Source organism: Aphis gossypii, chromosome 1, assembly GCF_020184175.1.
Source record: "Aphis gossypii isolate Hap1 chromosome 1, ASM2018417v2, whole genome shotgun sequence".
NCBI lineage: Eukaryota > Metazoa > Arthropoda > Insecta > Hemiptera > Aphididae > Aphis > Aphis gossypii.
This window is the reverse complement of record NC_065530.1, coordinates 15864809-15878153: the sequence shown is the minus strand read 5'-3', so window position 1 is coordinate 15878153 and position 13345 is coordinate 15864809. Positions and strand designations below refer to the sequence as shown.

General features: G+C 35.8%; 3 protein-coding genes across 4 annotated transcripts; 1 reads left to right on the top strand and 2 right to left on the bottom strand.

The window, feature by feature from the left end:
• Positions 1–69: 69 nt before the first annotated feature.
• Positions 70–1670, bottom strand: LOC126549347 (uncharacterized). The gene is made up of 2 exons (XM_050198200.1): positions 1640–1670; positions 70–764 (listed from the first exon to the last, which is right to left on the bottom strand). Exons 1-2 carry the CDS (start codon positions 1668–1670, stop codon positions 70–72), a joined length of 726 nt encoding a protein of 241 aa, XP_050054157.1.
• LOC126550820 (pro-resilin-like) lies at positions 1223–6056 on the bottom strand. The gene is made up of 3 exons (XM_050203101.1): positions 5265–6056; positions 4996–5202; positions 1223–3059 (listed from the first exon to the last, which is right to left on the bottom strand). Exons 1-3 carry the CDS (start codon positions 5280–5282, stop codon positions 2445–2447), a joined length of 840 nt encoding a protein of 279 aa, XP_050059058.1. The 5' UTR covers positions 5283–6056; the 3' UTR covers positions 1223–2444.
• Positions 6057–7035: 979 nt separating this feature from the next.
• LOC114123850 (putative mediator of RNA polymerase II transcription subunit 26) lies at positions 7036–12189 on the top strand. 2 transcript variants are annotated; one of them, XM_027986974.2, is made up of 5 exons: positions 7036–7134; positions 7226–7471; positions 7646–7792; positions 7901–8073; positions 10767–12189. In XM_027986974.2, the coding sequence occupies exons 2-5, from the start codon at positions 7445–7447 to the stop codon at positions 11953–11955; spliced, it is 1536 nt and encodes a 511-aa protein (XP_027842775.2). In that variant the 5' UTR covers positions 7036–7134; positions 7226–7444; the 3' UTR covers positions 11956–12189. The 2 variants fall into 2 exon arrangements, with proteins under 2 accessions (XP_027842775.2, XP_050059022.1); XM_050203065.1 differs by lacking the exons at positions 7036–7134; positions 7226–7471 and adding an exon at positions 7538–7562.
• Positions 12190–13345: the final 1156 nt, after the last annotated feature.

Here is a 13345-nt window from a genome sequence, read left to right as displayed (position 1 = left end):
TACTGTGTACTGCAGTTAAACAGTAGTGGGTGCGTGGGTGGAATTATATACATTATCGTGGGTGGGTGGTCAGACGTCGATGTCGATTATGGTCGGCTGGATGGGCGTCATGGTCGGCGACGGGGACAGCTGGTCGATCGCGAGGGCGTCGACTGGCGACGGCGGTCGGCGCATCATCGACGGTGGCGGCGCGGTAACCGCGGGCGGTTTGGCGGTGGCCGAAGCCGTCAGCGAAGGCGGCCGCGGCGTCGACGACGTACTCTGTTGTTCGGACGGCGGCAGTGGCGACGGTGCCGATTTGCCGGACGGCGACAGGCGGACGTAGTCGGACACGTGCGCGTTGTCCGTGTCGCTGTCGTCCGATTCGTAGTTTTCCAAGTCGTCGTGGTCGCCGTCTTCGTCGTCGTCGCCGACGTTCACTTTCAGAGACCGGAACTCCTCCAGACCGTCCGACGATTTGACGAACGACGGCAAACGGTTCGAATGGCCCGTCTGATAGCTAACGATGTCCGCCGACAGAGGCGCACGGCTGGGCGACGGCTGCGGCCGGCAGGGCAGCGGTTCCGTCGGTGACGGCCGCTTGGTAAACCCGGCAAACGGCGTGGTCGGCGAAGCGGCCGCCGAGCCGCCGCGGGTGCCGCCGAACGACGGGGCCGGAGACGATGGCAAACCGAACGGCGACGGCGACGACGGCGGTGGCGGTGACGGACCCAGCGTGTCCGGCCAATGGTAGTACTTATCGCCGTCTCCGTAATCTCCGGAATCTGTAAGACAACGCAAAACCAAAAACAAAAAAAAAAAAAAATCAACCGTTAAGTAGTGTCTCCGACATATAATGGATTTTTAGGTAATTTTGTTTGTTTGTTTGTTTTTTTTTTTTTTTTTTTTGGTGGAGATGGTGGGCGAGAGAGGGATGTTGTGATGGGGGATAATGGTTTAGGTCGCCTAGTGCCCACGATCATTGTCTGCAGTGCTCGTCGTCGTCATCGTCCACTGCAGAATACCTGCTGCACCGAAGCGATCCGTTTTTCGACTCGGCTAGCGATATTTCACGGTGAACGGACAAACCGACATTGCATAAAGGCGTGTTTTAAACGATCGACGAAGTAATCACAATAATCGTCAAAAACATCTTCTGTATAGAAATAAAATAAACGTTCGTAACGGTTCGTAAGCTCGGATAAGAGAATTATATAATCTTGGGTTATATTGAATAATAAAATTCTACCGAAATAAGTCTTGTCTGTTTTTATTTGTACGTTATATCATAACCGGTGCATTTTTTCCTTTATATACGTTCGTGTACATTTAATCGCTATTAGCGATGAACTTATTTTGCAGGTCAAAATTGTACTTTTTTACACCGCGCTGTCAATTTATACGATAAGCGGTTACGCAGAAGAATCATATTTTTTTAAAGAGCGTTTTTCACCCGATTATTAATTATTCAAAAAACCAATATAATCTGCATTCTGCCACGGTGAGAGATAATTTAGAGGACACGACTATACCCGCATGTGTTGTCTTTGTCTTATACACGCGTAACATAGTTAAAAATGTTTTGCGCGAGACGACTTTACTTCCTCGATATTTATATAACAATTACCAAAATTATAAATCGCATTAGGAAGAACCTTACCTGTGTGGTAGCGTTTCAACTTTTTTGACATTAACCAATAATTTTTAATAATTAAATGAAAAAAACCTTAAGTTTTCAAACCGATAACTTTAATTGTATTCATGTTATCAAAAAAATTAATACACTACCAAACAGGTAAATTTCTTCCCAATGCGATTTATAATTTTGGTAATTTTGATATTAATATCGAGAGAGTAAAGTCACCCCACGCAAAACAGTTTTTTACTATGTTACGCGTGTATAAGACAAAGACAACACATGCGGGTATAGCGTCCTCTTAAGATTACAATTAAGAGTTCACATTTACCTATGCGAAAAAATATATTGAAAATTGTATTTCGCTCTTGTAGTGATGATTTTTTTGATTTTTAATCTAAGTTATTGGGCTTATTTTGTTTCAAAAACTTTTTAATGAAAAACGTGTTTCGAGTTAATTTAGAATTATTTTCACTTGACTGTATAACCACTAACTTGTAATGTAGTCATATTATATCAAATCCAAAGAATAAAACACGATTAGATGTTTATTTTTTTTTAGTTTTTTGATTACTATATAATATGTTTGCTGTTTTCGTGGTCTTATAAGCCCATAAAATCCTAACCTTAACGATTATTATCATGGTATATTTTAGTGTACACGTTATTTTGACATTTTCATATCGCACACAACAATCGCGGGCGCAGAGCCACCTCTAGATATATATAGAGCCCCGTGGTGTTTGTCCTGAAATATAATGACACGTATAGAACGATAATGGTGAAAAACAATAATAAAAAAAAAAAAAAAAAAACTCAGTCCACCAATTTAGGGCAATTTTAGGGCCAGTTTTCTCGTCGACGCACCGTTAACCGCGTCTGGCGCCTTGAAGAACGGACTGGACTGCGACGGGAACTTGAACGCCGACGGGCGGCCGCCGCCGTCGTAGTCGTCGTCGTCGTCGTTGTTGGCGTGACCGCCGTCGTTGTACTTGTTGAAACCAAAGTTCAACGACAGCGGTTGTGGTCGCGGTAACTGCGGCGCGAACGGTTCGTCGTCAACTTCCGACTCGTACTCGGACGGCAGGGACAGCGATTGCGGCTGCAGCGCGAACGGACGCGGTCCGTCGTCATCGCCACCGCCACCGCCGCCGCCGGACTCGTAGTCGGATTGCTGTTGCTGAGGCGGCCCGTGGTCTGGTCCACCGTGGTAACCGTGGTCGCGGTTCGGCGACTCCTCGCCGTCGGGCCGGACGTACCGGACGGACGCTCGGAAACCGTTTTTGGGATCGGCCGTGTACAGCACACGCCTGAGCACGCCGTCCGGTTCCATTACGCTGTACTCGCCGGTCACGTGCGAACCGTCCCTCGTCTCGGAGTGACCGTGGCTGTCGCCCGTGTTCGGGTTGTCCACGCCGTACGCGAACGAGTATTGCGGTTTCGCCTGCGGTATACGACACATAGGTATTGGATTAATAAGCTACGATAATATGGAGAGGATGTTATTTTAAATTATAGCCAAAATTCACTATAACTAAACATGCAACGTGTTTATCCCAACGGTCATCGAAAAATTTGTAAAAAGTTAAAAACAAAATATTATAATTTAATAATGATGTAGGTATAAAAATAACTAGGTACCCACTAGGTAGCTAATGGACGTGTGGTTGTGTCGATATAAATTTTTTCTAAAAAATATACACTTAATAAAAATTATGTTTTAATTTTTAAATGTTTAGATATTATATAGACGTATAAAAAAAAATAATATGTGCTTAACAATTTACGGTAAAAGGATAGTTCTTCTAATAAAAAAAAAAGTAGTATCACCAAAAAATACTTCTCGAGTATTTAAAAAATATAGTCTTTGACTATACATAAAAATTCCAAAAATCATAATATGAATAAATTATTAAAGAAAACAGTTGGGTGAGCGTAAGAAATACTTTGTGTATTGTCATCCTATTAAGGAGTGGGATTCATTATTAACTGTCATGTTTTTGCATTACAATTTGCAATCATACAAGAGTAATTATATTATAGGCACGTATTTTAAATTTCACCATAAATATCGTCACAGATTGATAGAAAATTGATAAAATTTTTATTTTTATTATTTTGCATAATATAAATAATTAATATCTAATATATTTGAATATATTATATTATACCCTATAGGTTACCAGGGACGTTCATCAAGAGAGGCATGCTGTGTGGTTCAGATTATCCCCTTTTATAAGTCCTGTAGAAGCGTAAAAAATATTTTAGTAATAATCAAACTAATTAAAAAAAAATAGCTTTCTGAATTATTTTACTGAATACGAGATTGCTCAAAAACACAATAAAATGTAAGTAAATAAAATATTCAAGCGATAAATCAGTAGAAGTGAAATGGAATAGTTAAGGTAAGAAAGATATGATATGATAAATTGGATTATTTAAACTATGGTAGGTATTAGTGGGGCGTAAATAAATAGAAAAGGGTGTGAAAAAACGGATCAGATATAGAGGAATTCAAAAGTTAATGAGGAAAAGTAGTTGACCTGAACCGTCGATGAGATTACATGGGAACTTTAAGTTGATGTAAACTCTTCTATCGGTTAGGTTGGTTAAAATTGGTGACCATAGGGGGGTAGTGTATTGAAACAATTTTATATTTATAGTTATTTTAAATGTATAATGTTAACATTTAAAATACGATATTAATGATTTTAGATTTATGATATTTGAAATATTTGATTGTCATTCCATACAAATACATATTTTATAAAAATAATTTAGTAGTAAACTATTGTCAAATTAATTTTGATTTATTTTCAGGTTTAAATCTTCGACCAGCTTAATAGTAAAACAAGGTTATTATTTATTATTAGTGCTGTTTGTAATTAAAAGCTATATGACTACGAAAAAATGACATTTTTATTATGTATAATTATGAACCACATGAACGTATAACAACAAGTCGGTATTGTATGATGTATAAGTTGATAATAGCATTTATCCGATGTATGATATAATATTTAGTATATGATCAATCTGCTTTTGAGAAGGTAAGGATCAATTTACAGCTGTATTATTCATTCGATTAGATTTTTATTAAATCGATGCTACAAGTTAAATAAGGAATGTTTACATATTTTATTAAAAATATTATTGAATCGAAGTTTTTGTTAAAATAAAATTGTTATTTGCTCTAAGTTATTGCACGATTTGAAAATAAAACTTAATGACATAATATTATGCACACTCTATGCCTTTTTTTTTTTAATGAATATTATTATACATTGGTATAAACATTTAAAGTAGGTAAATGCAAAGAACAATCCAATCCTAGTTTTATACTCATACAAAAATAAAGTAAAACAATCTGTAAACATTACCACATAATCTGGTCCATAATGATTGTTATCTGCGTTTGCACTTTCGAATTCTGAGAATGAAGATCCCGGCGGATGAGATGGACTCCACGGTTTGACTTCTTGTACTTCCCCTGAAACGGGTCCTGTGAACGTGCTCCAAGCGTACGAGGCAGGTATGACTTCGATGGCATACGATCGTCGTAACGTCAACCCACATAATACAACGATCTTAAACAAATATTAATATTAATGATTTACGTCCTTATATTAACACGATTTTTTCGACTTACGTGCAGAACGACGATCATTTCTGATAACCAAATGTATTTTTCATCAATCCATTTGCAGGATGATTATGTTGTTCTGACAGTAACGAACGTAATCACAATAATAATAACTGGAGTGACATTCGTCCTGTGAGATTATTCGAAGTGTTTCGTAATCTCCCACTTCGGGATCGTCACCGATGATGGATGATTTTTTTGCTCCAAATAAACTATTAACCGGCATCACGAATCAACGATTTCGTATCATAATAATTTTCAGCTAAATACCTATGTAATAATAATTATTATTAATCGATTAAAATAAAATTATATTTCAATTTTTATTGTTTATGAGGAAATGCCCGTTGGTGCAAATAAATTGCTTATACTTGGAAACGAATCATTACAGTCGCTTATTATATAACTGTAAATAATTATTGTTATTTTAATTAAATTTGAAAAATAAATTAATTTTATTCGTTGCTTAGACTTGAGAAACCATTGCACAATTGTTTTTAAAATTTATTTGTTAAATAGGTATTTATACTTTTACTTTTTATGTGCATAATTTATTTCAGTAAAGCTCAAAAGTTAATCCGTGTATTGTCGGTTTGTTAAAAATATAGTGTAGTAATTATAAATAAACAATTATCTATTATATTTTTCGTTACAGTAAAAGTATAAAATACAGAATTGATACGGTTCAAGTGCTAGGTATGCAATTCATATTGCACGTTTGTATAATAAATTGATTAGAAATGTTCGTACAGGAAAAAATTGATTAATATGTCAACGTCAAACGTTACGTATAATTTTGAAAACAAAACATTAATTTATGTTAATAGTTACTAAAATTGAAATTTTAAGTATGTGTGTAATTTATATAATATGTTTTTTCAATTTTGCAGTGTAAAATTACATTGATCTTTTTCAACACACAATTGATAGTATTGAAATCACTTATAAAATTACCTATGACATTTTTATAAACGATAACTCACGGTTTTGAATATTTGATTGACTAGTAATTGTTTATGTAAGTGTTATAAAAATGTGTTATATTTTAAAATATAATATTTTATCATACGACAATATAATATAGTATAGGTTATTATAAATTATAGTATGCTTCTTTATACTATAAGTATGAAACGTTATTATATTTTCTACATTTTTTCATATTATTTATTTAGTACCCACGTCATATGTCTGTTGATGTTTTATTGAGGCTATGCGGAACGTAACTTTCTTCTTGCATACGCTTGAGGTTAAGTATAGTTAAGCTATGGAAAATCATTAACACACTGTTGTATAGGTGTGTATAATATAGGTAATATTATTATTCAATAATAATAATTGGACGTAGGTTTATAGTAACATGGTAGAATTGTAAAATTTTATGTAACGCATACCTATGATGTACTTGTAATACTTGTATAAATAATACTATTATTATTTTTACCTTTTATCAAATATATAAATTAAACACTATAAACAGTTAACATATTAATATCGCCCAATATAATATTATAGCATTGACGGTATTTATAGTTAATTTATTTCAAGTGCAATTTAAATACCTATAACAATAACAGGTACGTACAATATTATAATATGTATACGTAGTTATATGCTGTATAGACTGCAGTACTATAGTAGTTATTTCGTTTCAAATAAACATAATAATATATATATATAATGTTTCTCTTTCCTATTCGATATGCAATTCTTTCTTTTAAGACTACGAAAAGTCTCTTATTGATAATTAGTCACAGATACATATATTATAAATATTTCCAAGGTCGTGTGTCTGTTGCATACGAGTCTTAATATCCTTAAAAACTGATCATTTCACCGATTATTAGTCGTACGGTGAACACAATCATGGTTTAAGGTAAAACGGAAATTTTTTCAGCATTAGTACATTAGTATAATACATCTTGCAGAATGAGATTCATCAATATTATAACATATTGATATTACAGGTATGCAATTTATTACTTTAGCACGGAGCTATATACGAGTACGAAACAGCGATTCCGGTGTAACCGATTTGAAAACCGGTAAAACCGTTACCCGTCCATATAAGGTGCAAATTGCAGTATAGTCACAGTATCTGTAAGCTAAGAATTTAGAAGAAAAAAAAATTATCATAATCACAACCGCAGAGCGACACTAGCAGTCAAGCCTCAGCAGAGTAAAAAATGGTTTCACGCATCGGCTACGTTCAAGTGAGAAATGTCATGTTTGTAAAATACTATAACTATAAAATCACGTGTTATAATAATATTACGATCATGTAACTTGCACTTTAGTTATTATGTATTATTTTTTTTATTAATAATTGTTATTATTGATGATTGGTCTCAATTGATTGATTCCGTGTTGTATTTAATATAATGCAGACGAGACTTGGTGCGGTAGTTGAGGTATTTGTATTGGTGACAGTCGTCGGAGTGATCACGCAATCGCTGGCATCAGACGACACGAAAGTCCACGATAAGAGACAGTTGGAAAACGATTGGGCGTCCACATCGAAAACAAACCACAAAGTAAGTAGAATAATGACTTATATGTAGGTACGATAATAATATAGGGTGTAGGTTATTTTTCGCGTTTTGAATGATTTTTACGGTTGTATTTTTTGTCAAATTTTATAGGGACCGAACACGTACGAATTTAGTTACGACGTGGAAAATGCGCCAACAAACAACATACAATACCGTATGGAAGAACGTCATCCCAACGGGAGCGTTGTGGGAAGTTACGGGCAAGTCCAACCTGACGGTAAAATTAGAGTCGTGTCCTACGTTGCGGACAAAGACGGTGTTAAGTAAGTAACCTAACCATTGCAGATTGTGGTAATTTTGAAAAAGCTTTTAAAACGACTTCCATCAAGTTAACTGCCGGTTTGTCGCCCATGAATTTTAAATACGGATTTAACGTTTCACATGTCGTTGGTATTAATTCTTGATTTGGGAATTGTTGAGGAAAAACACATCAGTATGGTAATAGATCGGAAATTCGTATTTTATTTTAGTTGAATTCGTCGGCAATTTACATCGTATTCACACATTTTAAAAAGAAACATTCTATATACGCCTTTATACATAATAAAGGTCATTAATCATTATAATAACAGTTATTTTGTGGTAAAAATATTATATATTAACAAAAATGTTTTTCTTTCCGGGTGATGCATACGGCCAATCATCTATAAAACCTCTGCAGCAACAATTCGTTTTGTCCTATTTATATTTTATTACCTACCGATGTTGTATAAGTACCTGTTTAAAAATACTATATTTATTGTCTCGTTTGATTTTTTTTTTTTTTTGGGCCAGCATCAGTATATTTCAAATAAATAAACACAAGAAGTATGAATAATTTTTCATAATTGGTTTTATCTATTGTTCGTTTAATATTTTTTTATTCTACATTTTTACGAAGCATATGTACCTATTTCCTCCCATAAACGCAATTTATATAACAGGAATTTATAAAACCAACAAGTGAATTGTTAATAGTTATTATTTATTAATTAGGTGGATGCAATGCAATATTATTAATTTGTTATTAGTATACATTATTCGTATAATTACTTTAATTTATCTAATCTGTTTAAATGATTTTTGCCTGTTTAAGATAGCTCTACATTGGTGTAATATAGAAAACCACTTTGCCACATATTATCATTATAATGAGTCTTAAAAATTATAGGTTAAAGGCTATAATATAATATGTTAATTCATATTATTCATTCTTAAATCTAAATTCAAGATATTTATAAATGTATAAGACATTATAAGTATTAAAATGACGTTAATATTAATGTTTTAACGACGTTAGTTATTTTAATTATCATAATAAAATGTAAATCAAAATTATAAACCCCATATAACAAAGAAAAAAGTCATTGTAATATTGCACCTATATAATACAATTTATTTATAATTAATTTTATGTTATAATTTAACTACTATTTTAACTCTTTCATTTAAATTACAACAACATCAATTCAACAATATTTTAAAAGTTATTATTATTAATAAAAGAAATTTCTTGTTTTTGACCATGGCATGAATTAAAAAAATTCAATAAGCGACAAGGCTTTTCCGAGGGCAAGCTAAACCGTGCTTCTGTGGATTTCCAAGTTAAAAATTTCAAAACAAGTAACACATCTACAATATAAGTATACTACCTATTCTTTAGTTATACTTCGGATTTAAACCTTGGAATTGAAACGTGCGAGCACGTATCCTTGTAAAAAAAATATCACATATCTAACTGATTTCATTGTATAATTTTAATTATGAAACGATTGGTAGATATATCAAATCCCTTACGAAAATACAATATTCGTGTCGATTGTAACTACCGAAGCTTATAATCCTAGATGGTTTAATTATTATTAGTTTATTTACGACGTGTAATATAACACCCAGGCTTATTATAACTAAAAAAAAACTGTTTCGTTATTATTAAACTTCATCATTTGTATAGATCAAAATATCTATTTATAAAATGATTAGCGACCAAGGTATTTAAGCGAGTTTTAGAAAAAATGCCAACTATTATTTTTTAAATTTAACACTTAGAAAAATAAAGTTTTCTTTTAGAACCATAATTTATTAAACTGTAAATTGTTATATATAATTAAGATTTTTAAAATATTATAACTTTATACTTTAAAAATAATAAAAGTAATACATAAAAACTATAATTTTAAAAACTCAAATTTTAAACAATGGCATTTTGAAATGCATTGAAATTATAATTATAGAATGATTATCATTAATTCACATATTTTTTAATAATACATTTATAATTATTGACTTTTTTCTTTTTTTTTTTTTTAATTATTTTGCCAACAATTAATGATTAAAGTAATGCTTTGGATTCTTGAGATACTTATTGAATACCAATAAATTTAAAAAATCAAGATGAGTAAACTAAAAATCTATTTATATTAAGCCATATTACAATAGAATTAGATATTTCATTCCATTTATTGTCCTTAATGAAACACACCTATTAATTCAATAGGATGCAAATGTAAATAATTCTATTGTATGTATTCGGGGGCACGTTTTCAATAAAAAAAACTGGGTGTCATTTAGTCTTGTGATTATGGATTAAACGATGAGCGAATTCGCTCTACTCATTTCTCTATACAATAGCAATATATATTTTATGTATTCAATAATATCTTTTTATTGTACACATTGATTCATATTAACACGAAATAAGAATTAATTAATCAAAAATGGCATAAATATGAGAGCATTAGTATTAATACTGGGTATACTAATCATGCACATGTTCCCACCAAATCGTGCATATTATTGTTATATTGCTTTTACATCGTATTTTAATTGTTCTTAGTATAAAACTTATATAGCTGACCACGATATAATAAAAAATCCATCATTTTCGATTTACTTATAGTTGCAACTCCTTCAAAAAAGAAATTAGGATTAAAGTCATCTTAAATTATATCTGTTTATAACACGTGATGGTTTGCAGGACTTACGTCAAGGACAACGGCGGTGGCGATAAGTATGTGGCCGAAGGATCTAGTCTGGACCCCGTGCAGCGGGTCACGTCGCAGATAATACAGACGGCCGTAAAGTCGCAACAACACAAGTCGCCGTTGCACGACAAGTATCACCGGCCAACGCCCAGCACCGCGGCCGCAGCCGGCCAACGGGTGGACACGGCGCACGCGTATCACCAGCAGAGGACCAACTTAGATCCGGCCGCGTTCCGGCCGGAAGACTCGCCGGGCTTCCAGGAAACCAATCAGCCGTTTGTCGGCGACCAGCTCAAGGACAAGCTGCAATCGTCTTACGCCGAGTACCGGGTCGGTCCTCCTTCTCAGCAGCAACCAGCGCCACACCAACTGGTCCAGAACTCCGCTCCCCTGCCGCCCGTGGTCCCATATAACTTGCAGCAGGGCGCCGTGCCGGCCCAGCAGCCGTCGCACTACGTGCTAAACGTACCACCATTGCCCGCTCTGGCCGATAACTCACCGCTGCCGTTGCTGCCCGGCCAACAGCCTCTGCCCATCACGCCTGACAGAGGGCCCATCATGATACAACTCCAACAACCGCAGCAGCAGCAGCAGCAGCAGCAGCCTCCGCCGCCACAGCACTACTTGCAGTATCAACCCACGCAAGTGCACCAACAGCAGTTGAGATTGCCACAGGGCCAACAGCTCCACCCCAGTCAAGTGCAACAATACCAACAGCAGCCGGTGAGGGTACAGCCTCCGGTGCACTTACAGCAACAGGTCCACCAGTTGGCGCCGAATCAACAGCAGACCGTCCAATATCAGCCGCAACAGGCCAGAGTGGTGTCGCAGCAGACTCTACCGCCTCAATACCTTCAGCAGCAATTGCAGCAGCAGCAGCAGCAACAACAGCAACAGCAACAGCAAAAAGTCCCGTACCAGCAATCCGTCATGCAACAGCAGTACCCGCAGCAGGTCAACATACCGGCACATCCGTCGCAGCTGCAGATCAGAGGCAACGTACAGCAACACCACGCGACGGTGCCGATGCAATTCTTTCACCAGCCAAATCCGGCCACCACGGTGGAACAGTACCGACAACAGTTGCAATTGCAGGCGGCCGAATCGCAGATATTCCCGGTCTTCGTGTTGCCGCCGACCGACACCATTTTAGATTTCCAAAGAAAGCGTCTACGATTTTAAGAATAAACGTTCGTTTATAATATAATATAACATCGTGTTGTGTCTCGACAGGAATAAACGCATGTTTCGTTTAAGTTTGATTTTTTTTCCACATCGACCGTCCTGCAGATGCGTATGAACATCGCACCGTTGTAAATGTACAAACGAATTTTCACAAAACATGTAATATTATAATTAAACCTGCCTATACGTGTATTTTTTGATGAATATAAATTTAGATTTTTTTGATCATTATTTTGTACGAGTGTTTTGTAAAGGCGATCCGACGATGCGCGGTAATCGCTTTTTCAGTGGCAATAAGTATTACTACCTATATATATAATAATAGCACTGAAACTCTTGCAGTCATATCTCGATTTACAATTAAAAAAAAAAACGACGACGACGTTTTTGTCACCCATCTCTTCCTCCGATCGGACGTTTTATTCGAGGTGAGCGGTAAATGTGCCTACGGTAAGACGACGAACAGAATCGATACGGATCGAAATAACGATAATGTAATTACGTCGTCGACGATGTCCGTAAAAACGAATCTCGGCACGATCTAGCGAAGGCTTGCGTAACATCACGTCGTCCCTAACACAATAATATTATATTATATTATAATGTGACTTCTTTAGCACAATAATAGCCTGCGTACCCTCCGCAGTCGGAAAACGTCCGCGAAAAACTCCGCCCGTCCGTCCCTGCCGGAGCACAGTCGCCGGCCAGCCGAGCACGTATTACCTGTACTCACAATACAATATGTAGTACAAGTGTGCGTGTGCGTGTTATCAATCATTGCGTGATGTGTTGGGTTTCCGCGGAAAAACACAAGGCCGCCGTGTTCAATCACGCCTTGTTAAATGTATTTTTGGCGGTTTGCACAACCCAGTCGCAGTGTATATACCTAATAATATTGTTCGGCGTGTGTATGTATATAGTGGTCGCGATTAGCCATGGCGTGCGGCGAATGATCCGTTCACAGTGTTAACAGACGGCAGTTTCGACACATTATTATTGCTTATCGTTGTTCTCTCTCGTTCGACGGACTTGTCATGCCGAATTTATATCAGTCCGCAATTTGGAAACGCCGTGCCCGAATTCAATATTAGCTTACTAATGCGCGTGTTTACACCGCCGCGGCACGTTGATTAACGATGCCGTTAAACAAATCTAACCTAATTATAATATATCGAACGGTGTTACACATTATATAAATGTATCTGTGTGTGTGTGTGTGTGTGTAGGTAGACAATACAATACTGCGAGTAAATTATATGCGTATTTATTCATTTGGTCTTTATTTTTATTCGATCGCATTATAATATACGTATATACCCTGGTTTATTCAGTGGCGTAGCTAGACACTTTTTCTTGGACAGGCCCGGTATTTTGATGTAACGATTAT

Coding starts and splice junctions, on each gene's coding strand:
- LOC114123850 (XM_027986974.2), top strand. CDS start 7,445: ATGGTTTCACGCATCGGCTACGTTCAA. Junction 7,793..7,900: donor CATCGAAAACAAACCACAAA/GTAAGTAGAATA, acceptor CAAATTTTATAG/GGACCGAACACGTACGAATT. Junction 8,074..10,766: donor GCGGACAAAGACGGTGTTAA/GTAAGTAACCTA, acceptor GATGGTTTGCAG/GACTTACGTCAAGGACAACG.
- LOC126550820 (XM_050203101.1), bottom strand. Junction 3,060..4,995: donor ATTATGGACCAGATTATGTG/GTAATGTTTACA, acceptor CGTATACCGCAG/GCGAAACCGCAATACTCGTT.
- LOC126549347 (XM_050198200.1), bottom strand. CDS start 1,670: ATGTCAAAAAAGTTGAAACGCTACCACACAG. Junction 765..1,639: donor GTTGAAACGCTACCACACAG/GTAAGGTTCTTC, acceptor GTTGTCTTACAG/ATTCCGGAGATTACGGAGAC.